The sequence below is a fragment of the Neolamprologus brichardi genome, chromosome 7 (assembly GCF_056152115.1).
Source record: "Neolamprologus brichardi isolate AB-2024 chromosome 7, ASM5615211v1, whole genome shotgun sequence".
Classification (NCBI taxonomy): domain Eukaryota; kingdom Metazoa; phylum Chordata; class Actinopteri; order Cichliformes; family Cichlidae; genus Neolamprologus; species Neolamprologus brichardi.
The window spans coordinates 50,089,554-50,114,886 of record NC_142110.1 but is presented as its reverse complement, the minus strand read 5'-3'; the positions used below and the strand labels follow the sequence as shown (position 1 = coordinate 50,114,886).

Below are 25,333 nucleotides of genomic sequence, written 5' to 3'. Positions count from 1 at the left end.
GGCGTTCGTGGACCTTTTCTTTTTACCTGGAGACTAATTTAAATGCACTGCAGATTTGTTTCAGGCCTTGCTGTCGATAGGAACCATTTATCCAATCTGTCACTGTGACTCCTACACAGAATCTAATGTGCTTTCAGGCACTTTCAGGTGGATACACAATCTTAAAGCAGAGCCATTAACTAGTTCTCTGACAGAGAAAAATAATGTAGCATGAGAGTGCAGCATGAGAACAAGTGCACTGACCTTTCTCAGTAATTTCAGGTTGATAGAGTATACCAATGAAATGAAACGCACTCGATGGCCACTTTATTAGGTCTACCTGTTTAATAACACAAATCACTGATCAGCCAGTCAGTGGGGCAGGATGTCAGTGCATTTAGGCATGTAGATATGTTTTACATTACTACCTTAAATTTAAACTATGCATCAGAATGCGGGTGAAGGTTGATTTAAAGTGATTGAAAATGTGGCTTTGTTGTTGGTGCCAAACCACGTTGCAAAACCATTTTTAGAGTTTACAGAGAATGGTGCAAAAAAGAGAAAATATCGAGCGAGTGGCAGTTCCCTGAGCAAAAATGCCTTTTTGATACCAGAAGTCAGAGGAATATAGTCAGACTCCTTAACATGCAGGCAAGCGCAACTAAAGAAAAACATTCATTACAACTTAGGTATGCAGAAGAACATCTCTGAATGCGCAACATATTACAGTTTTTCTCCATTGGTTTGGCTCATTTCTTGAAACAGAAATTACATTCTCAAAATAACATGGACAAACCTCCAAACCTCTTGGCAAATGTTCACAACAGAATGGCATTTCTCATTCATTTTATCAAATGGCAAATGCCTTAGTACATGTCTCAATTGTCTCAGTGCATCTTTGCAAATGATTAAGTACAAGTAGCCTACAGTTATACAGTTAGCCCACATTTAGCACATTTTCCAAATGAATAGATCTTGTAGATCTAAACTGATTAGTTGATTCTCAGTCTAATGATCATTCCCTCCAAAACATGTCAGCATGATTTCATTGTATAAGTACTCGCATGCACAACCGTCTGTTCAATTGTCAAAATTGGTCAAGAACATAATACCATGAATACCATATATGAATTTCTTTGAATATTTGATAAACTGATGACAGTCATTGACAGTCAGGTGAAACTAGGTGTCACACACAGGTGTGTTCCATGATTGTGTGCTGCCAAACACAGATATATAGAGCTTGACCAGAGCCAGTCAGATCACTGAACATGGATAGACAAGGCCAAGCAAACGGACAAGGGGAAGTTCTTCCTCAAGAGGAGGAAGAAGAAGAAGAAGAAGAGGAGGACTGAGAATGCGTGGTGGAGGAATAGGGGGAAGAGGAGGCCGAGGAGCACGAAGACACTGTGCTGTCCCGAATGAAATTCGGGCCACAATTATAGACCATGTCATAAACCATGGCCTCACAATGGCAGAGGCAGGTTGTCGAGTGCAGCCTAATGTGCCTCACTCTACAGTCTCCTCCATTATCCAAACCTTTCGCAGGGAAAACAGGTATGTACTCTATGTAATCTATGATGGAATTATATGTTGTATAGGACAGGGCACTGTGTATGAGGCAAAAAATGTATAACTTACTGTAGAGATTTTGTGTGCATCTGCCTACAGTGGTAGGTCTATACTAGCAGGTGGAGAGGACTAGTGGAATGTTTTGATACTAAATATGACAAGAAATATATTGAACAAATTACTGTAAACTATGGAATTGCATAATTCATACAGTTTAGAGAAGTATTCCAGTCACTGTGCAGCGGGAGAACTGAATAAGTTCAGCAACCACTGAATAAGTCCTTGTTTTCTGATTTTGTGTTCATACAATTTACTACTGTAATGTACATTTTCTTTTTACTTATGTATGAAACTTTCTTTGCGTGTGAATAAAAAATGGTTATCATTTCCTTGGTAGTGTGAGTGCGATCTGTGATGTCAAACCTTGGAGGCTACTCTTTTCTGTTGTATATTGTTGGTCCTCTGCCATAGTGACAAAACATCTAAACATTTTGTATGGCAGTACTCACACAAAGGGACGATGCATTTTGGGGGCACTGACTATTCAGATTAGAAAGAAATGTAGTTTTGACACATGAGTGAACTGTTTTAGGGGAGGTATGAGCTTTTGCAGGTGGACCATGTTGTTGTGATCAACCATCCAGGTTTATTTTGACAAAAGCACCAAGAATGATGAGAATGTCCGATCTGTGTCGAGAAATGAGCCAAAGCTATTGAGAAGGATCTTTGCCATTTTGGAGACACTGACTGTTTAAATGAGAAAGGGATTTAGATTGAAGCCTGAGTGAACAGTTTTGGAAGAGATATGAGCTTTTGCAGGTGAGCTATAGTGTTGTGCTAAACTGTAAGAGTGTTTTGCCAAATGATCTTAGAGTTTTGAGAATGTAATTTCTGTTTAAAGAAATGAGCCAAACCAATGGAGAAAAACTGTAAACCTTGAAGCAGATGAGCTACACCTGTTGACACAGATGTAAACCTTAAACGGGAAACAGAGGCCAAAATTGAACAAGAGGACACTGGAAAATGTTGCCTCCTCTAATGAATCTTGCTTTTTGCTGCGATATTCAGATCATAGGGTCACAATTTAGGATAAGCAGCATGAAAGCATAGATGCATCCTGCCTTGTGTTGACGGTTCAGGCTGCTGCTGGTGGTGTAAAAGACCTGAGCGTTGTTTAAACACCACCTGACTATTGTTGCTGACCCTGTCCATTCCTTGGACCAAAGTGCGTGTTTCTTGAAAAAGAGTGCACCGTACTCAAATGGCCAGATCTCAATCAGAACGAGGAGCCAACAAATATGCAACAACTGTGATGTTATCATGTCAACATGGACCTAAATCTCAGAAATGTTTCTAGAAATTATTCGATGCCACAAAGAATTAAAGCAGTTCTGAAATCAAAAAAAGTAAAAGGTGTGTAGTGAGTGCAGATATAATTTCTAACCTAGCCGTGCCTTTTGTGGTAAGACAGTAGGCAGCATCACTGGGCATGACTACTTTTGGCAATTTAAATTTTTTTGCATCAGCTAATACTAATAATGATTTCTCATGTACTTAGCAGTAGAAGAGATCAGACACTTGAGATTAGCAGCACAGGAGGCCTGAAGGATGTGTTTTTTTTTTCGTTTTAGTAATCAGTCTGTTCTTTATTTGGACAAATTATTTTTTTTAAAGCACAAATCTTAACAATTCTAGTTTTTTAAAAGTGAATATTTTCCACTTTTCTCCAAGTTAAATGACTCAAAATAGAATATGACAAATAAAAACAGCCCTGACTCTCCGCCCACTAATTGTGTTAACGTGAGGCCAATCAGATGTTCTGCCTCGTCTTCAAACATTAGTCGGACATTTGAAAAGGAAAAATGACAACAGAGACTTGCATTAAAATCCATCTTTATTCATATTAAGTCATTTTTAAAGTTCCTTTGTGTATCAAGTATTGTCATGAAAACATTCCACTATCCCCGTCCACTCCGTCTGGCTCTCCATCCATAATCCGCCCTTTTGTGTGGAATTCACAGAACGAGGTGACACTGTCAGCTTGGCTTAAGCCCATTATTTCCCGGTGAAGGCTGTGAAATGAGAAGCGCAGGCTCCCCTCTCCCTCCCTCCCTCCTTCACTTGTTCAGGCACTTTTTTCCTTCTTTTTTTTGACTCCATATGCACATTCCAGATGTCCTGCAATGACCAGCAGCAGGTTTAAAAAGAAGCCGAGCAGCAGGTCCGCGCACACGTGTACGCACCAACTCCTCTCTGACGCAGGTCCACTCCTGGTCTGATCTATCAGAGGTGTCCCGTTTTGTAATCATTCGCAAATCCACATCATGTGCAGACATTTGGTTTCGGGCTACATAAATACACTTCATCCATATACAGTCACTTTACGAACATTCAGTTAGTGTACGCCGACCCTCGTAGACTCATGCAACCATCATGCACATACCACTTATTACTGAATTTTGCAGTCAGGCTGATAATGTCATCAAATTAGAGGCTTTAAAATCCCAATTATTTCACAGTTATGACCCACAAACGTGTGCTGGCCTCGAAAATCAGCAAATTGTATCTTTAAAAGCGGCATCCCATACAGTTTCTTATCTGAAATTCTGAATTCAAGACAATAACCCACTGTGCAACACCTTGAACTGTACTCTAACAAACTACACGTCATTCTTCAGTATCAACTCAATTCATGCCATATCCATCTGAATATCAGTAAACCACAATGCAAACTATCTAATCTAGTCACGTCTGCATTTATCTATACAATATTTACAGTACAGGCTCTTTTTCTTTTGGTCATGGGTAAATATAACAGCACAGAAGCACAGGCATCGACACATAGACCGACAGAACATCCAGTACCAACTTGCAGAGACTAAACAAACATTTAAGTGCAAAAGAAAAAAAACTGATAGAAAATAGCACACTTTTATAGCTTTGCTTAAATATCACAAAAACAATGAAGTGTCAGTTTTACTTCTCTTTACAACATATGACATCTTTGACATGAGCAGATGCAGAATTATATTGAACACTAAGGTGTTTTTTGGTTAGATGGTAAAAATGAATAAAAAGGAGGAGTTTGGTGTGGTCTTTTCTGCATTTTCAGGTCCAAGGTTGGTGTTGTTCTTTTTTAAATTTTTTTTTAACATTTTGTCTTCCCTTCTATCTCGGCGCTAACATAAAATGGTAGTACCATATGTCCTCATAGGCTGTTGTGTACTGTCCCTTTGCTCCATTTCCCAGCCAGACAACTGAACAAACCCCAACCACTTCTGGGAGACTGGAGTGTGTCCATGAGCGTCTGTTTAAATAAGGCTATATACAGATAATGTCACTCTGGCATCACTCCAGGTGATGTTTACATTTATAAAGGCGGCTTACATCAGCCCTATATCTCCTATTTCTTAAATTAAAACGTGCCGTTACCCTTTGCAGTGTGTTTTCCCTCCTTCGATCAGCAGCCAAATCTTGTTTAAAGTCTCTCTAAAGTTCACATCAATATAATAACCCAGTTCCTGTCTTGGCTGGCATCTTTTTTCAGCCTTTCTTCACTGTATCCAGATGGTGTTGTTTCGCTCTGGTCGGCGGGGATCGGTGGCTGCGGCGTTGCCAGTTGCGGTGAGGTCACTAAATGTGGAGAAAAACTGTTCCATCTCTTTCTGTAGCATCTGGTTTCGCCGCTCGGCGTCATCCTTGGCGCGCTCAGCGTTGCGCAGCTTGATCTCCGCCATGGTGTACTTCTTCCTCTCCTGGTCCAGCTCCTCGTGCAGGTTCACCATTTCAGTCTCCAGCTCCAAATTACGCTGCTCCAAACTGCAAATGAGGCACACACGGGATTAGGAAAAGATTAGTAGTGCCGTAGTGAACAGAGGATTTGCTCATCTCAGAGCACAAGGGCAAGTGTTAGCAGCTGCAGATCTTTTTAATTTTCTTAATGATCTAATGAATTACATGCAACCACAATCTCTGGGGCTGTGGAAGTCTAGAGGTGCCCAAAAAAACAAACAAAAAAAACCCCAGGTCCTCAAATGGCAAACTGATACAGCTCCATAGTTTTCCATGTTAATATAGCCAACTTTAAGATGAACTATAGCTCAAAGAAAAACCCCCCAAAACAATTCTTTGGCAAATTTCCTCTTTCTTGACGGCTGTATGGGGGCATTTTTCTCAAACTTGATGTTCAATCAATCTGAAAGCTTAAATAAGTTACGGATTATTCAGGAAAGGGCTGTTTTGAGTGACTTCTAGGTACCTTTTCTTCCTGTTCAGTGTTCAGGTTAGATTAGAGATATCAAACTTTGATTTTCAGTGGTCCAGAGCAATTCAATTTGATTCAGTTTCCTTTATATAACACAAAATCACAACTGTCGCCTATGTGAAGTGCCACCAGTGAAACTCTTCTTTTTGTCAGTATAAACAACTACACATTTAATGCCTGCTACATTGTTACATTAAAACAGAGGTGTAGTTTCAACCATATGTCTCAGTTTTGTTTTGCATTTGCAGCAGCAAATGCAAAAAATCTGTCAGCAAGACTCGTAAGTAGAAAGAAATTATTGTATAAAACTACTTACTTACTACTTTTTTCTTTTATTACTTTGGTACAGGATGAATGTAGCAAAAGCTGTAAAACTTAACAAAACACTTTTTTTTTTGCGCCCACTTTGACATTTTCCAAAGCCATGCAGTGGGCTGAATTGGAGTCACTTGTCCCCCACTGGACCCCGAGCCTCATGTTTGACAACCTTACAAGATTGTAGCTAATGGAACAGAGTGAAAAAGACAGCTTCCGATTGGCTATTTGATCCTTACTGGAGAGTTTACCCGTTTTGTTGCTTTCCCATAATACGACAAAGCCATGTGGTTGCCAAAGACTAAGGCAGCTGTTCAGACTTGTGTACACTCCTGCTCATTAATGGGAATGCCCATTAATAAGATTTTGATTGGTGGTTTCGGTCTTATTTCATCTGCAGCCATCAGCTTAGATGATCTGCCAAAAGGCCACTGTGACCTTTGGATAGTAATGAGCCAACAAAGGGCAGCTGGTGAAGCTGGCAGGAGGTTACAAGGGCTAATGAGATAATGATGGAATCAGGTGAGGGGCATAAAAAAAACAAAAGATGTGGGCAGACAGAGGAAGGTGTAGTCACTGCCAGTGAACGTGAACTCTGTGTTTTAATGAAGTGGTGAGATGTTGATTTATAGAGTGGATCCTGATGCTCTAGAAAGGTTTATTCACTGGCTTCTTGTGAAATGGTGGGAATGGTGGATGTAGTAAAAAAGGAAAGACGACACAGAGCTGTTATGTTTTATCACTCATGTACCGGTATGTCTCTGTCAACCTGACTAACGTATGAAGCCTGCTGCACTAAAAGAAAACAGTGGTCTCTTAGAGCCACCCATGCAAAACAACATTTTAAAGCAGGTTTATAGTTGGGACACATTTTTTCTGTTCACTGCTGGCATTATACAGAACAAAGTAAGGCTTTGAAGAGCTGTAGCATCTGACTAATGTGTGCCAGCTTTTCATATCCACAGGAAGGAAAAATTCAAAATAGGGACTTGGTTTTTTTAAGTGCTAGATTAAGAGAAGTAGCCTGCACCTAACCTCATTTTAAGATTTGAAATTTCCTTTTTTCTCTTTTGATGTGACTGATCTCTACTGGTCTAAACCTTTGAAGATGACAGTATGATACACAAGAAAACCTCACTGGTTTACATGCCTGATCACCTGAGAAAAAGGATGGATAGCTTTCAAAAAAGGCCAAAGTGAAGATTAAGCGCTTGTATTGATTCAAGCCCTTCACACATGGAGCCGTACCTTTTTATCCTGGCCTCATACTCGGCCTTCTGCTTGTGCATTTCCTGCTTAAGACTGGCCACTAGACTGTGCAGAGCGCTGTGGTTGCCGGGTCCGTTACCAACAGGAAAACCGTCGCTGTTATCACTGCTGCTCGTGCCCCGACTGCTCCTCCCAACCTCTCCACTTCCTTCTCTGTCGCCATTTCTGCCCTCTCCTCCTTCGCCAGACTGGGGATGCACGCAGTCTTGTGCTGGTCCATCCAAGTCTTCGTAGTGCCCTCCATAGAAGTCCTGCTCTGGGCAGGTGGTTGTGGAGGAGCGACAGGAAGTGGAGTTGTCAGGGAGGGAGATTTCACAGGAAGAAGTGGACCAGGTAGCACTGTCCACACTCTGCTTGTCCTCGCAGCTGGTGTTCAGACACGTGTTGGCGATCTGGTTCTGCTGCTGCAGGTTGTGATGGTTTAGCTGCACATTATCGTATGTGGACAGACGATTCTGATTGGTTGTCTGATCTCCGCCATGGCAGTCACGAGCTTTGCTGTTCTCCCGTAACATTACACAGCCATTCGGCTGCCAGAGGCTGTTGCGGCTGTTCGGACTCCCAGTGACAGCGTCAGTCCCATGAATGCCCATGCGTACAACTCCAGTCCCATTCCCTGTAGCACTGTTTCCACTCGTGACGCCGCTGGTGCCCATTTTTGTCCCCGAGCCTTTGAGTGTGCCACTGCGACGCACCGGTAAGCTGCCACCTCCACTCTGACTCTTTTCCACAGTGGGATCTGAAGAGGGTGAGGAGCTGAAGGACCCATTGGTAACAATGCCACTGCCTTTACTAAAAGCTGGATTCTTTTTAACGGTCAGCGGTGGACTGCGGGTGACGTCGAAGCGTCCCATGACTCCATTGCGGGGACTTGCCGATCGTGGGGAGCCACTGTTGTCTGCGTGCTGACGGTGTGAAGGAGACTCGTTGGCTTCCCAAACACACTGCCGCACAACATGTGTGTTGTTGTTCTCAGCATTCTGAGACACTGTAGTGATGGCTGAGGTAGATGTAGTGGTTTGTCGCCGTGGCTGTTCAATATTGTTGTTGACGAGCTCAAGGGCAGTAGGGCTGTCTTCATCTCGGGGGAAAAGCACGTCGTGGTGACCAATCAAAACAGCCATGAGCTGCTGGACCAGAACAGTACCTAAAAAGAAACCAAACATCATCATCATCTTTCTTTTAAAACCAACATTCATCTTATTTAAGATTTAAAACTAAATATTGAGAAAGTAAGACACGTATACTTGACATTCTTCAACACTCACCTTCCATAATCGCTACTGGATCCTCAATTTTTGGCCTCAAGATATTTGGCCCAAAGACTGTGGCCAAGTTTTGGACACTCATTTTATTCACCCCTGAATATGACTGGACTTCATCAAGAAACCTAGGGAAATGGAAAATATCAGCTTCTCATGGTTCAACAATGTAAAACTGTATCCAATGTTAATTATCAGTACCTGCAGATGTATTTTAGGAGGTTGTAGTTCACTGGAGGTAGACTTTCCACAAGCCTTCTCAATTCCTTCATACCCTGCAGATAAACAGTTTTAAAGTAACAGTAACTCAGCAAAATAATCATTCATAGAAACTTTTGCAACAGATTGTCTGTAAAGCCCGTGATTGATCACAATGTGTATAATGAAACAATCACACCCAGGATCCAGTGGGAAATGAATCAGTGGAAAAGAGGAGGGTTTATGTAAATATATGCTCACTGGTCACTTCATTAGGTACACTTATTTAACAAACATCTGAACAATCAATTCTGTGGGAAGAAACTCGAAGCATTCAGGTGTTTAGATACTGTCAAAACTGTTTTGAGCTGACGGGAAAGCAACGGTAACTCAAATGACAACTTTTTACAAACAAGGAATGCAGCCGAGCATCTCTGAATGCACAGTACAGTGAACGCTGAAGCAGATGGGCAACAGGAGCAGAAGTCACTGTGTGCCCCTCCTTAACTGAGAAAAGGAAACTGGGGCTACAATTTGCATGAACTCGCCAAAATTAGACAATAAGATATTGGAAAAATCTTGCCTAGTCTGCTGAATCTTGTTTTCTGCAGCAACTCTCGCATGAAAAGGTCTGAATTTGGCAGGATGAAAGCATGGATCCATGCTGCCTTGTATCAGCTGTTCATGTTGCTGCTGATAGTTTAATGGCATAGGGAATATTTTCTTGACACATTTTGTATCAAGTATTCCAGCTTTATATTTAATGGAAATCCTTTTTGCTCTTGATAAAAAACTGTGACTAGAAAAAGCAAACCAGATATAAGAGGATTTATCATTATACCCATTTATAAACTATCTATATGGATGTGCCACTGAATCAGAAGTAGTCTCAGTTAGGTTACTGAGAATAAAGGATATGTGGAAAAGCTCTGGGGCCTTTTCACATGAAAAAAATAATAATAGTGAACTCTTTTCCATCCATCTCCTTTCAACTTCAAAGTCCCAGGAGGGTTAAAAAGCGGGGAAACTCATCCACACTTTACCATATGTCTTCTCATACCCATCTGTAGCATATAAACACACACACAGACAAAAACCACAAACTTAGGTTCAGAAATGCTGAAGAGGGGAAAGACACTGAGGGAGCAAAAGGCTAACCCCAGCCATGCTGCTGACTGTGCCTCATGGTGTGAGCGAAATCCTATTTAGATGTTAAAAGTCAAGACGGACTCAACAAAGTCATTGTGTGCGAAACACAGGGCTGAGCGTGGATGACTGGGCGGCAAAAGAGCAGATTAAAAGCCAAAGAATAAGACTTCTGTGAGGGCTTTTCAGTACCAACTTTTATTCTTATAAAGGTTGAAACTTTAAAAAAAAATCCCTATGTGTGTGAAAGCTAATTTGCCAGTAGATGTGGGTACAAAGAAAGCAATCATCGCATGTTTCTTACCATTTCATCATCTTTGCCCAGGAGCTTGGCGCAGGACAGGAACTCATCGTACTTCTGGAAGGGGATGACGGGCTCGGGCAGCTCTCTGAGATACAGTTTCAGCAGAGAAGCTACTGTGTGCACATCTGTGTTACTGTTGAGAGAGACAAGACACCGATAAAAAGTTAGGGCCATCATTTATCCTGAACCGCATGGAGACAAACAGCAATCACCATGAGGCCAACTCCAACTTTAGGTTTCACACTGTCGGAGAAAAATGTCAAGCTGTAATAGTGTAGCTGTAGTGTATGCATACAACTGACATTACTGACCAACTACTGACTGTTAATGCAGGTGGTACCACCGGTTTTTATTTTCTCTGTTTCCAATCGGCACTTTCTGATTTATTTAATATGCCAGCACCAGCCCAAACGTCTGCCAATAGGCCACTGCAGCCTCTGGAGCAGCTGGCGAGGCAGGCAGGGGGTCGCGAGGCAGGAGGTCACTAATGAGGGAATCCGCAAGATGAGGGACATCAAAATCAGACACAGGCAGGTACACGGGAGGCTGTAGTTTCTACCACAGCAAAGCAGAAATAGGAGGGCAGAAATGTGTTACTGTGCAGAGGACGTGACTCGTCAGTGTGAATTTGAATTTCGGGAAGTGGTGAGATGTTGATTTATAGAGTTGATCCTGACAGTTTCATCCAGGTTTTATTTACGTTATTGGTTGGAGTGGCACAATGCTGTGAAAAAAAGCAATCCATAGCTCGGCTCGGTATGTTTCATTACTCAAGTATGCTCTAGATGAAGGCTGCTGCATTAAACAATCAGTGCTTAGTCTCCTACAGCCACCTACACACAGCATAATATAAACAGCAGGTGTATAATTGGGAAGTATGATTTTTCCTTTTTACTGTTGGCAAAATACTGAACAAAGAGATGCCTCGGAAAGTTTGTGTGGCTGGCTACCACGTCCCTGCCAAAGGAAAGAAAAGCACGAAATAAGGTTTTTTTTTTCTCCCAGTCCATTAATCCAGGACATCACTGAGCTGAATTTACCGTGAAGAGTGTGATTCTCACAGTTTACTGATCTTTATTGGTCTGAAATAATTACCTGTGGAGATAACGGATATAAATGAGAGCTTGGCTGCCTTACGAGGCTTATCAAGTGGATAAGTAGTTAAGAAAATGGATGGATGGGCTTCAAGTGCTTTTGAAAAAGACCAGAGCAAACCAATGATGGGAATAACGGCGTTACAAGTAATGGCGTTACTAACGGCGTTACTTTTTTCAGTAACGAGTAATCTAACTAATTACTATTCCTATCGTTACAACGCCGTTACCGTTACTAACAAGAAAATGCGGTCGCGTTACTACTTTTCAACAAACAGACAGTTGAAGCTGTGTTCAGTTTACCGCATCTTATATCAGTTGCACGGAAGTAGCTGTAAGTAATCTGGGCTACAGCTTTAAGCAACTGCGCGCGCTCCCACAGGCAGCAATCACTTTCTGCCCGACGATCACTGAAGCTAAGGGGGTAAAACAATCACATGAGTGCTGCTGTTTGACTGAGGAAGAATAAAGTACTGTAGTCGTGGTAAGCCAAACACATGACCACTTCAAGATGACAAAGCAACAAGGTGATATATACCAGTTTATAAATTGTGCTAATAGGCCACGTAAAACCAGAGTCATGATAAACAATATATACGCGTGTTTTTCCTGAATACTTTCGTCATGTTTACTGTCTAAGGACAGCGCTAGCAAGCACTCTCTGCTTATGAGCAAAAAAAAAGGTCAAAAACCCCACCCCTTTTGTGTTGGTGGAAAAATGCACCATGTTGACCAATCAAAAATGATATTGCAACATGACATTTGGTTGTTTAGAAAGAGGGGGAAGTTTTAAGAATGATGGCGAGAGAGAGCGAGAGAGAGAGACAGAGAGACAGAGCAAGTTTTGAGATGTGAGAGATTTGTGACGTTTAGTGTGTTTGGAGTGTGTAGTTAATGTGTTGTGTTGTAGTTAGTGTGTAGTGTTGTGGATAGTTTTGTGTTGTGTGTCAGAACAATGAGGCGACTGCTGTTTCCAGGTAGAAAACATGAGTGATACACCTGCTGCTGTCAGACCTGCAGGTATCAGGCTGTGATGTTCTCCTTTATAGTGGACACAAATTATTGTTTTGGAGTGGCACAAATAATTTGTGTGGCATCTTATTGATGCAGAACAGCTGACTGTTCTGTAAATAGTTTGAAATGGTTATTTAAAAAAGGGGTAAGGTAAATGGCTGCAAACAACTTTGTTTGCACAATTTGTGCATAGGATTTTAAAATTGACAATTTATATTTGCATTTAAAGTTATAAAATATGATTCATTAAACATGTTTGTGGTTGTTACAGTAAAAAACCTTTTCTACTTGGAATTTATGTTTTTTGTCTGATTTAAGATCAATTGTGTTAATACAGTATGTCAGAATGAAAACATAACTGTAAATTCAGACATATGAGGTTATGCTGAAAAGAATGATACCAAACAAGGCAAAGTAAATAGTTTATAAAGGTTAAATGTGGAGGGAAAATCAAAAGTAGTGAAAAATGGCCAATTATACTCTTGAACCCAGAGGGTTAAATTTTTTTTTTTTTTTAAAGTAACGCAATAGTTACTTTTCAAGTAATTAATTACTTTTAGAATCTTGTAACTCAGTTACTAACTCAGTTACTTTTTTGAAAAAGTAACTGAGTTAGTACAGTAACTTGCCCAACACTGGAGCAAACACAGTGATGTTGCCTTTTCACAGTCACAAAGCTTTACGGTGATCCAGTGAAAAGGCACCTTTCACTTCAACGTCCCAGCAAAATGCATAAAGCGAAAGCTAAAAGTCTGAAACCCATACTGATATTTAACATTTTACAATAACAAACAACCTGCAATTCCAACTTCCAGATTTCTGTTGTTTTTATATATCCTCAAATGTTAGAGCACGCATTTGTCCATTTTGCAACATTGTTTTAACTTCCCAAAATCCATATACTTTACTCGACATACTTTCAGTTGTACAAATAGGAAGCATATGTACTGAGGCTGCTGTTACTCAGGAACCAGATGGGGGCAGTTTACACTTACACAAGTTTAAGATACAGATTGCCATTAAGTTTGAGACAGTTTTGCTGTTGTACAATCAACTATTTTCAATACGCTAAATGGACGGCATTGGCTAACCTCCATCCGTCCGTTACCGCTTATCTTCCATGACTCCATCGGTTAGCATGAAATGCTTTAAAATAAGCTCATACTGTCACTTGGCTACTCTGCAAACACTTCTTTAGCAAACACATTTCTGATATTGTGACATCCCTACTTCTATGTTAAGTTTTCCTGCCCTACTTGGGACTTTTCAGAGGGCTCAAACCTTTAACTGGTGATTGTAAACTAGGAATGAATATTGTGACTGGTTGTTTGCCTCTCTGTGTTAACACTGTGCCGGACTGTCAATCTTATCCAGGACACACCCCTTTTTCCACTGACAAAGTGGTGCTATCTCACAAACTAACATATCATCAAAGTGTCCATCCACCTATATGTCCTGTTAAGTGCTTATCCAATGCAGGATAATGGGAGTCTGGCACCTGTACCAGCTGTCACTGGGTGAGAGGCAGGGTTGAATCTAAATCTTTTTTTCTGTGAGGCGGCAGTGCTAATCTCATCACCACTGTACTGCTCAGACTCTTATTTTTGTCTATTATTGCTCCGTAATGATGGTTAGGAGAAAACTGTTGCATTCTCGTTTTCTTCATACTGGACAGAATAATTTGTCTTTAATTTAGATTTAGCAGAAATTTGGTGGAATTCAGTAAGCTCCAAACAAGATGATGACTTTGGTCTGATGGGACACAGAAAAACTCATTTGTGCACAAAAATGTTCCTCTGAGCAGACACGTCAATGAACTGAGCTGTGCCGCTTTCTGTGCTCTCCACACACCCACTCAGTCCGGAGGTCTAATTCAGCAACAGAAAATACTTGTTAAGGGGGTCAAGGGGCATATAGGTCCTTAAAACATATTATATAATACGCTAACTGCCTGCATTTGTTTATTATCTGTGTGGTTGTGTTCAAAAATGCAAAACCGGTTCAGTTTTGATTATTTGAAATCCGAATAATGTGTGGCAAAGTGCAACACACAAATAACCAACAACAGAGTTGTGTTTTCTCTAATGTAATGAGGCAATATTCAAGCTGTTGTGTTCAGAGGGACAAAATGAAAACTGGCAAGTTAAACACCCGTGTTTGATAACGATGACAGCTTCATCTCACAAGCTAACATTCCACCAGAATGACCTGAGACTGACCTCTGAGTGGTAACCATAAAACTGACAAATTGGACATTAGCCATGCAGAAGAAGACAGCCAAAGGAGGCCAAGTGCTAATATGAATTATGACAGAATTTGGGAGACCTGCAGAACTCCCACAGTAAAGATGGCTGAACAATGAGGCTGTGTTTTAAATATAAGACATGAAAAGAGCTGAGGAAATTTGTTCTGATACATCATCGTGTGCAAGAGACATCTCTCACCAGGTCAGGTATGAATATGGTGCCTGCAACAGATAGTGTGCAAATATGAGGATGACCTCTCCCTGCATGGAGGGGAGTTATCATACATTTTAACTATCATGGATTTACCACATTGGTCTTTGTGATAGCGCTGTTTAAGCAGCTTGATACTTATTCAGGTACTTATCTTCAGTTTAATAAATCATAACCAATAATGTTATTGCCAAGCTTCAATTATCACATTGCTCAGACTTAAGATACATATTAAATATTCCTAAATTAAATAATTATGTCTTTCATAATTGATACAGGTTTCGAGCAGCTGTATCGCTCAAGTTTCTCTAAGCAGATACAACTGAACCCTGTACTAACCCGCCCACTTTTTTTGCATTTCAACTCCCCGAGCTGAACGTATCAAGTGGACATTAAAACGCACTCAGGAAATCTAAACCAGCCTGTACGGGCACATTTCTGCTTACCAATCAAAAGAGGGCTTCTCTCCACAGTCAAAGGCATCCTGCAGCTCTTTGACCAGGTTGGCCTGTCCTGGCAGCCTGAAAAGGCCCTCTTCCTGAAGACCCCTCTGCCGAATGAAATCCACGCACTGCTCTACCAGCATAGGGGCGAGCTTGTTCCCAAACCGGCGTTCATACCGCACGGTCTCTTCCAGCTTCTGACCAAAGATCCCTGAAACAGACACACACAAAAAGTTTACTAATGCTATAAAGGTGATAAATGTCAACTCTTCAGTTCAGTTCAGTTCCTTTTTATTTCAAACATGTACATTCACAATCATTACAAAATATCATTCCATTTTTTTGTTTGAAAAAGAGTAGGCAGAAATATACACTTATTTGTAGGGGGTAGGGACTCTATTTATGCTGTTTACATTTTGTTATGCAGCCAAGCTTATAATTTAATACAGTGTGTACAAGATATTTATTCATATATATATATATATATATATATATATATATATATATATATATTTATTTTTATCTGGAGAAATCAATGCTGTTTAATATGTTGAACTCCCTGACATTTCTCAAAGAATTGCAGAGGCCATTAGCATGCCATCTACAGCTCAAGTAACATCAAAGAGAGCAGTTAAATCAATTGAAAGGAATTTATGATAAGATTTTCCTGACAATCCAAGCAAATAAAATGTAAAATATTCTCTCTCGCACACACACACACACACACACACACACACACACACACACACACACACACAGTCTGATGATCAAATCTCTAACTTCCTGAGCACCTCTCGCCTTTTGTCCGAGGCAGACGCTGTAGAAAAAAAACCAGCCTGATTTCCATTTACAGCCGTCTCATGTGGATGCAACACAAGAGGGGATTAAAGCTGCCTTCCTGAGAGATTTGGATCTGCATACTTTTCCAGTCTCCAGATACAGACAGAGGCTACTCGCACACATACACACACACACGTGGTACAACATGGTACAGTCAGACGCCGGAAACAGATCCAGCCTACCAGCATCCTCCTTAACACAGCAAGAAACGGCTTCAAATAGCTAAGGTCTGAAATAGACACTAAAAAACTAGTAGCTTAAGATTTTCAACAGGTGTATTGAGACTTTTCCCACAAACTGCTGCAAAGGCTTCAAAACATTTCTCATTAGAAGCGAATGTGATTACTCACCCCTCTTAAAAATGACGCAACTTTTAAGTTTCCAGAAAAAAGGCCTACTAATAAATCTGTGATAAGAAAACATACCAGAGGTGCAAATTTTCAAGTGCCTGCACACAAGCATTTTCCCAAAACCAGGCCCTAAACTTCGCAGAAATGACAGAGAACAAAACAAAAGCAGTGGAATAGACTGGATGCATCAGTTTGACAGCAGGTCGGCCGAACTGTTCTCATTTCCATCTCTCAGAAAACTGTCTTTGCTTGATGAGAAGAAGCTCCTCAGAAGTCTGGAGTCGCTCTGGGATTTTGCCACTTCAATCTTCACAGCAACCCCAATATGACAAAACAGTGAAATATCTGAAGCTGTGGGTCCACTTTTCCAAATATTAGACAGACCAGAGTAAAATACAGAAGAGCTCAGCTTCACTTTAGTAAAGAATGATTAATATCAGCGAGTATCAAAAAGAGAAGAAAAGGGAAAAAAAAGGGAGTGAAAATGAGGTCATCCCTCCAGACGTTCTGGTCATGAGTCTAGGAATGTTTTCCTGGGTCACATGTAAATGTGTGTGTGTGTGCGTGTGCGCACCAGCTTATGCAGAGTGTGAGCAAGTGTTTATATGAATATTTGGCGCTCCCAATAGTGCTGGATACGGGACAAACCACAAGACCAAAGCGTGCACATGAGTGACATCTCTGCAAAAAAAATCTTATTATCTGCCAGTTGCACAGAATCTCTCTCTCTCTCTCTCTCTCTCTCTCTCTCTCTCACTCACACACACAAGTATAAAAGTGATTTTAGTTCATGGACAACATACAACCTGTTTTATCAAATACAAACCAATAAGACATTTCATGATAATCCACAAAAAAAACCTCGAATTGCTTCTCTGACCTTTAGTGTAAAGGTAAAACATGCAAACGTGTAAAACATTTGCATTTAATGAACTGCCAATTTACAAAACTGACGAGGCCGGTCTGGATTGTCGTTAAGGAAATAAAGTTTAGATTCAACAATACGCCTCCAGACAGAAACATGCTGACGCAGCTCTGTTTGTTTTACCATCGCTCGGTGTGCCATGGCAGGACTTAGGTAATGCCTTCGCTATTAAGAAGGTTTAAAACGTAACGATGATTCAGAGATTTGGTATGGATGAAATTAACAGTTAGGACAACTACTCTCCGAGTGTGATCTGTATTTATGATTAGAAGAATTTAAAATTTGCCACTTAATTAGACACAATATGGTTAAAAACATTTTTCCCTCCTACTGATAGTCTATAAATACTACTTAAAGCTCAGAAGCATAATATAAAGGCAAATGATGGCTGATCTCACATCCTGACTGACATTTAAAAACAAACTTTCTCCAGCTTTTATGGAGTTGAGATCAAAGGAAGTTTAGAAGAGGACAATGCAATCCAAAGCCAGAAGACAGATAAGTACCACACTGTTAAGTACATTTATCTGTGGGGTCACATTTAAAAGCAATTTTTTTTTACTGTAAGTTATGACAGTTTTGGAAGCCACATTGAAGCTGAAAGTGCACAAGTGCGCAGGAGGTGAGGAGCTGAATTAATAGATGAAAATTGTTATGACCACCGCTATTACTGAAAGTCAGTGCGGCACAGGGATCAGACAAAACTGGACAGAAATGGCACAGCAGTCTGGAATAGCTGACATTTACCACAGGGAACATGGCTTGGAAATGAGGCATTTTGAAAATATTAAAAGAAGCTCTTTTCAAATTCAAACTCCAAACACTTCCCCAAACTACGAAAAGACAACTGACATTTACCATGACACAGATCTCCAAAGATCCAGACGGAAAAGCCGCAGCTGCACATCTCACACTCTTTCCTGCTTAAGTGTTTGTTGCGGTTAATGCCACATCACAGCGAGCGGCATCACAGCATGACGGTAAAGGTTTCAAGGGGGGCTCATTCATTCTGGCGGCCGCCTTCCTGTCACTTACTGAACAGAGTTTCACCACACTTCAGGATCACTCGTCAGCCAATCCGTGCTCAGCTAGCTTCTGCTGCTACTGCAAAATGTGAAAAGCTGGAATATGTGTGTGTGGTGTGTGTGCCTGGGCTCTGTATATGTGTGCCTGGGCTCTGTATATGTGTGCATGACAGAGACAAAGACAGCCTGGCTCTGGTCCAGCATGGAGCCACCTTTCGTGTGGTATCTTTGACGAATGGCTCATCCTTTTGAAGAGCAGTCAGCTGCAATAGACATCAAGCTGCCTGCACTGAAAACAGAGGGGCCAGCTCTGCCTCCTCTATTCATTTTGTTACTGAGAGCTGCCTGGACTGGCTGTCCAGTTACAAATGCTGCACTTGTGCCCTGTTCTTACACAAAGTAGGCTGGTGTCTGCCAGTGCGGTGGATAACGAAACCACAGCGGCGCAGCGGGAGGCTCGGTAATCAGTGCACTAATTCCAAAGTCAGGAACAACATCATGAGAACAATTACAGCATCATGCACTTGAGCGATGACTCACAGCTTATTATATGATTAGATTTCAGCTCACTTGACACATGTAACCGCTATAGAATGCATTTGTGTTCTTTTATTAGCATGACCAGGCTGGGTAGAAATGAAAAACAAAAATGCTATGTGGAGATTCAAGAAGCACAGACTTGGATTTGACACTTCAAAAGACACTGAAAACATTATTATGTCAAGTAATAGCCAAGTACTGTGATAATGCCACCTGTGCCATGATGCCACAAGGGGAAAAAAGGTTTTAAATGCCAGCACACTCTTATTTTATACCAGTGGACTTTACCAGCTCTTTGTGCCATAGACTGCTGCTTGAAACATCCACATTACACAGTTGCTGCAGATTTGTCCCGTTCCACCACATGCCAGAGGTGATGGATTTAAGATCTGCTGACTGTGGAGGCCATTTCGGTACAGTGAACTCACTCCGTGTTCAAGAAGCCACTTTGAGATGATTTGAGCTTTGTAAAATAGCACGTCTTTCTAATGGAAGCTTCCATCAGTAGGGTACACTGTGATGATGAAGGGATGGACATGGTGTCCAAGTGTGCCCAGAAAATACCCGACACCATTGCATCACCACCTGCAGCCGGATCATTTGATACAAGTAATCTATGCTTTCATGCTGTTTACACCAAATTCTGCATGTTGCAGAAATCAAGACTCATCTGATGAGGAAATGCTTTTTTTTTTTTTAAACCTTCTGTTTTCCTATTTTAAAGAGCAGGTGTAAATTGCAGCCTCAGTTTCCTGTTCTCAGCTGGAAGGAGTGGCAGTCAGTGTGGTCTTTTGCTGCTACAGTTCATGTGCTTCAAGTTCAATGTGTTGTCCATTTAGAAATGCTCTTTTGCATCACTGTTCAGCAGACTGGTCGTTCTCCTCTGACCTCTAGAACAAACATGACACATCCTGCCAGAGAACTGTCGCTCACTTGAGGTTTACTCTTTTTCTCTGTAAACCATAAGGACGATTGTGTTGGACAACAACCATGGCACATTCAACGTCGCTTAAATCACCTTTCGTCCCTCTTCTACAGCTGTGCTTGAACTTCTGCAGGTTGTCATGCTGATGTCTACACATTCAAACAGTTAAAAACAGAATAATTCAAATAAATGTTACCACTAATACTTCTATATGCTGTGTGTTCAGATGCTCTTCTACATATCTTGGACATGCAGAAGAGTATATCCAAAATATGTAACTAGTAGTTATTTTAATTACTGTTGCTTTCCTATGAACTTGAAGTAGTCTGCTATTGTCTTCTGCTCTCTGGTATCAACAATTTATTTTTACCCAGAGAAGCTGGGGTAGTTTCAGTTTTTCAGACCATTCTCTGTAAACCCTAGAGACAACTATGTGGGAAAATCCCAGTAAATCAACGGTTTCTGAAATACTGAGACCAGTCTGTCTGGCATTAATAACCATTCCACTTTCAAAGTCACTTAAATCTCTTTTCTCCTTCATTCTGATCTTCAGTTCGAGATTCAGCAGGTCATCTCGATTATATCTACATTGTATAAATATATTCATTGGTGTTTTTGCATCACAATCGTTTGTTACTTCTGATATAATTCAAATGACAATAAAGCAGGTAAACTTTGAATGCACGTTCCACAGGTATGCACATTGTATAAATATATTCATATATTCAGACTTTTACTTGTCCAAAATGGGTTTTGCTGACCAAAAGGTCCCTTTTCAACATATCAGCTTTATCTGGCCTAAACACAGAGTGAATTTATACGTTCAGGTAGGGGCTAGAGCACAATGCTGTGAAGAGAAGATGTGGGCTGGATTTACTGGAGACAAAACATCTTGAACGTCTTCGTTTCACAACTGTTGGAAACCAAAATAGTATGTACTAACCTCCACCAAAAGGCGCCCAGATGACTCTTCGGATTGTCTTCACCCAGTCTTCCATGTCATTCTGGGTGCTGGCCATAAGAAGGTAGGTCTCATGGTTGGCTGTCATCCGCTCTCTGTCTCCACCTGTATAAATAAACAGGAGGAAAAATTTAAATGATGCAAGATCCAAAACTGCACGCTCTCCAGCAAGAACTAAAATAACATGAATCGAGAATAACGTTTTTCAGCACGACAAGAAATCACCAGCTGGCTGCAAAACACATTTCTAAACGGACAGAGACTAATGACAAGATAAGACCTTCTGGTAACCAAGGTTGCCATTAAATGTCTTTGTTTGATATAAATTACTTGAACTCCATTTCACAACTATACGTCTTCTGAAACACGCGCACCACACAGTCAAAGGCAAATGCTTGTCTCTCAGCATGTTCCATTAGAGGCAGGCTCTGTATCTTGATTTAACCTGTGGATAATGGCCACAAGCACTCTGCTGTCATGGCACACCAGACAGACTGAAGTGGAGACTCTGTACCTGTTTCACATAACCATTCTGGCTGCAGTGATCACTATGACAACAGAGCCTTTTTCACAGCTTTACATCAGCTTCATCGAGATAAACAAAACAACTCGCTGCATTTCACAGGGATGCAGCGGGCCTGCTGCAGAAGAGACGAGCTCTTAAGAAGACAAATGAGGCGTCAGACTAGCAGTTTAATTATTTATGACTCTGACCACCAGGGATCCTGCCACAGTGATCGCATCAGATGGATGAGATCTGCATGTTGCATATGAAAACTATTAATAGACTAGAGCACAACATGACAGGTCAGCAAGGGGGGGGTCAGGTTTACTCCTAATGAACTGAAACAAAGAAAGAGATAAAAAGAGATGCTTAAACTGTTTGCTGACTCACACAGAGAGTCATGCATGTGTTTAATGTGAATGTTGCATAAATGGTGCTTTCAACACCTGAGCTGTCAGTTTGGTGCTGGCCTTTGACAGTTAGATTGATCCTTCTTGTAAGGCAGCAGATGCCAGTGTTTGCTCAGTTTGCCATGTTCACTGTGTTTATAGATGACAAACTCCCTTCACAAACACACAATGTGTACACACGACAATAAGTAGACTGACTATACTTAACGCAGAGGATCAGCTTCTATCATCTGTTGGTATGTCATATTTGAAAAGAAGTTTCGGATGAGGAATAGTTAAAAATGCAAGGCTAGTATCACGTTGGGAAGTGTGTAAATTTAAAAGCGCCTTCTGTTACCTGTAGGCTTCTCAAAATCCCATGACTAACAGCACAGACATCACAGCATGTGTCAGCATGTATCAATTTAGTGGGGTGGGGTTCTCTGTGTCCTGAAGAATAGGTAAAAAAGGAAACTTGTCTTTCTATCTAAGGACAATACATTTGCTGTACTTTTGCATGACCTCAAGGTTACTGGTACATTACCAGCACTCCCCAACTGCGCTAATCAGTTTGATACAGTTGAAATAAGCAGAGTAGAGGTTCCCGGCACAACTTCATCACTTCCAATTTGCATGAAGAAGAGGAAAAAAAATTGGAAGAGGCCCAAACTCCAGGAACACTTGAAATGTATGTGTTTTGGCTGGTAGACTTCACCAAGTTGCTACAATTTTGACCTTATTATACAGTAAAGATTACACAAAAATCTAACTAAAATAACGGGCAATGTTTTACAAGCAAAAAATACAATACAGCAAATAAATGTTTGCCATATTTGACAGTATTCAGACTTTGAAGACACCTCAATCATTAAGTTAAATAAAATTTACTTCATCATTAACAGTCAAGGATGACAATTAAGGTTACATGTGCCATAAAACAAACTAATCCAATAGGGCGCTACCTTTTGTTAGCAACTATTAGATTCTATATAAAAAGCATAAAAGTAGTTATGTTTGAAGCCACTCTTTAAACCATTTTATTAATAAAATAAAAGATCTGGCGGGTTGCTAATGTTCATATGGTTCCTAAATATCATTACTGCAGTACATGTAGCTGTTTAGCCTATTGATAATCAATCTAAGCATCCATTAATCACCGTTAGAGTAAAAGTGTCTGATCAATGCTTGCAAAGGTTTGCAATTCGGCTCTCACATTAAAGTCGTTTAAGTTTTGATCTATTTTTCGATCGGTATCCAGAAACTAAGAGTCATTCTCACAGTAGTCTAATGCGCTCTCTCGTTTTCCTAATCCAGTGATTAGTCACGACCCGCTATTGATCATTCGCAGAGTTCCCATTAATTAATTACACTTTGCGCGAAAGATTCATTAACCTTGCCACGCCCACATATTTACCTTTGAAGACACTTGACGTTTGTGTTTATGCATGCAGAAAACTTATTCGGTCGTTCCAGTAAATGTTTGAACGTGGCCATTCACGAGGAAAACAAAAACAAAGCGGCAGCTTTAGCTCACCTCCCAACCGCACAAATCACAACCGCAGCGTCATTTTACCTTCCCTCGACCTGCGACACGCAGTCGGTCAGTCATTCAGTGAGGCTGTTTGTCAACGAAAACGGAACCAAAACGGTGCACTAACCGGTAACCGAGGCGCTCACTCGTGCTCGCACATGGGAGTGTTTCTTTGGCCACCGGCGTAAAAGCTCCGTCGCTCCAAAACACTTCTCGCTTGCGAGACCGCGCCTCCGCTTTTAATCCAGCACGGAGTCCTCCGTGTAGCAAACTCGAGAAAGCGGGGGATAAATATTAGCTTTAATTCAAAGAGCGGGTGAGAGCGCCTCGATGGGTTTGAGTGTGCCTACTGTTTCCGACACACCGTGTGAGACTGTGGCGACCAGGGCCGTGCAAAGCCGTTTCGGGTTCCAGGGCGAATGATTTACTCCTTATGGTCCAACTTCCCCTGTTGTCAGTACTGAACTCACTTGTTCCTGCTGAAGGCATAGGTCATTCCAAATGGCTCACTACAATTTCAATTAATTTTTAACGTCATATATCCAATGTTACATTCTCCATTTACATTTATTTCATGTGTCACATTCAACATAGTAACTTAACGCTCACCAAATATTTTCTGTATATGCCGTGCAATCTTGTCACCATGTAAATAAGAAATGAAGAATTTGAAAAAGTGTCAGAGGCTAGTTTGTATAATATAATTTTAGATGTAAAGCAGACATAAGCAACCAATTAAACAACAACACAAATACAATGTATTTTATTTTTGCAACTATGAGGTAACATCTCAAAGTTGAAGTATTGTTTTTTATGCTATAAAATCAAACATTTTTAGAAAGAAATGCACATTATTCAAATTTTTGTTGCAGTTGACTATCAGTGTTACATTTTGACATTAATATGATATAATTTAAAATGTGAAGCAGACCTAAGTAGCAAATTGAAGAACATTGTAAATGGAATGCATTTTATTTGTGTAAATATGTGGTGACATATCAAGGCCAAAGCATTGTTAATATATTATACTGTCAAATATAACACTAAAGAAACAAATGGAATATTTTGTAACTGTGTAACAGCCTTACATTCGTTTTTACATTTGTATCACAGTCACCTCAAACACCTTGAGACGACTGTTGTGAATTGGTAGTGTATAAATAAAATTGAATTGAACTGATTTGAATAATATCATTTTAAACTTAAAGCAGACAATACAGATGCGAATACTGCAGCCATTCCCCAACTCTCTGTGAATGGTTCTCATGGCCATTGATCAATGGGCTTTGATCAGTGGTTGTTGATCAATGGTCGTATGTCTGTGAAGGTTCTCAGTCATCCAGGTTATCGTAGTCAAAGGAGCTTGCAAAGAAAAGCGTCTGGACTTCTTTAAGTTACTTGAAGACGTTTCATCTCTCATCCGAGAGGCTTCTTCAGTTCTAAGGTCAAATGGTGGAGAGTCCCAGATATAAACCTGGTGGGAGTGTCCCCCCACAGAGGGACAAAAGGACCCCCTGATGATCCTCTAATCGCCTGAGCCAAGGTGTGGAACCCCCTGATTAATGATCAAGGAACTCACCTCAAAGCCCATTGTTCATTCAGTGGGCTAGTTTCAGTCACTGTGCAAAGGTACTGTTTATAAGGTTGGGGAAACCTGCAGTCAGCTGAGACTGAACAAGTCACTTGGATGAGTGACGAAACATTTGTCCCAGTGAAAACGCTACATCCAGATGAACAGAAGACCCGTATGATTGAGCATGCATCAAGACGACTTACTGTGCAGTTATTTGTGAAACACTAAGCCACAGTGCCTACAGATGCATTCTTTCTAATGGCCTGCAGGGGGCAATGGATCCAAAAACAAGTAGGATTATATAAAGGCGAATAAGAAAATCACCCAACTGGTCATGAACTGATGAAGTTTTGATCTGAATCGCTAGTTTATAGCGTTTAGCATCAGGTACATTTTTTAAATTTGGTTCACTATGGAGTAAAATCAATAATAAAGAAATGACTACTGTATGAG

At 40.8% G+C, this 25,333-nt stretch overlaps 1 protein-coding gene across 2 annotated transcripts in view; it reads right to left on the bottom strand.

Moving 5' to 3' along the window:
• Positions 1-3,446: 3,446 nt before the first annotated feature.
• The window catches only part of arhgap24 (Rho GTPase activating protein 24), a 79,893-nt gene continuing 58,006 nt past the window's right edge, over positions 3,447-25,333 (bottom strand). The window contains exons 1-8 of one of the 2 annotated variants that reach the window (XM_006789076.3): positions 23,435-23,708; positions 20,865-20,987; positions 15,320-15,527; positions 10,310-10,442; positions 8,863-8,936; positions 8,668-8,789; positions 7,379-8,546; positions 3,447-5,370 (exon numbers count right to left, since the gene is read on the bottom strand). In XM_006789076.3, coding sequence (XP_006789139.2) covers positions 5,106-5,370; positions 7,379-8,546; positions 8,668-8,789; positions 8,863-8,936; positions 10,310-10,442; positions 15,320-15,527; positions 20,865-20,970 — 2,076 coding nt within the window. In that variant the 5' untranslated portion in view covers positions 20,971-20,987; positions 23,435-23,708 and the 3' untranslated portion in view covers positions 3,447-5,105. Of the gene's footprint in view, positions 5,371-7,378; positions 8,547-8,667; positions 8,790-8,862; positions 8,937-10,309; positions 10,443-15,319; positions 15,528-20,864; positions 20,988-23,434; positions 23,709-25,333 lie in introns of those variants that run through there. The other variant, XM_006789075.3, reaches the window with a different exon arrangement.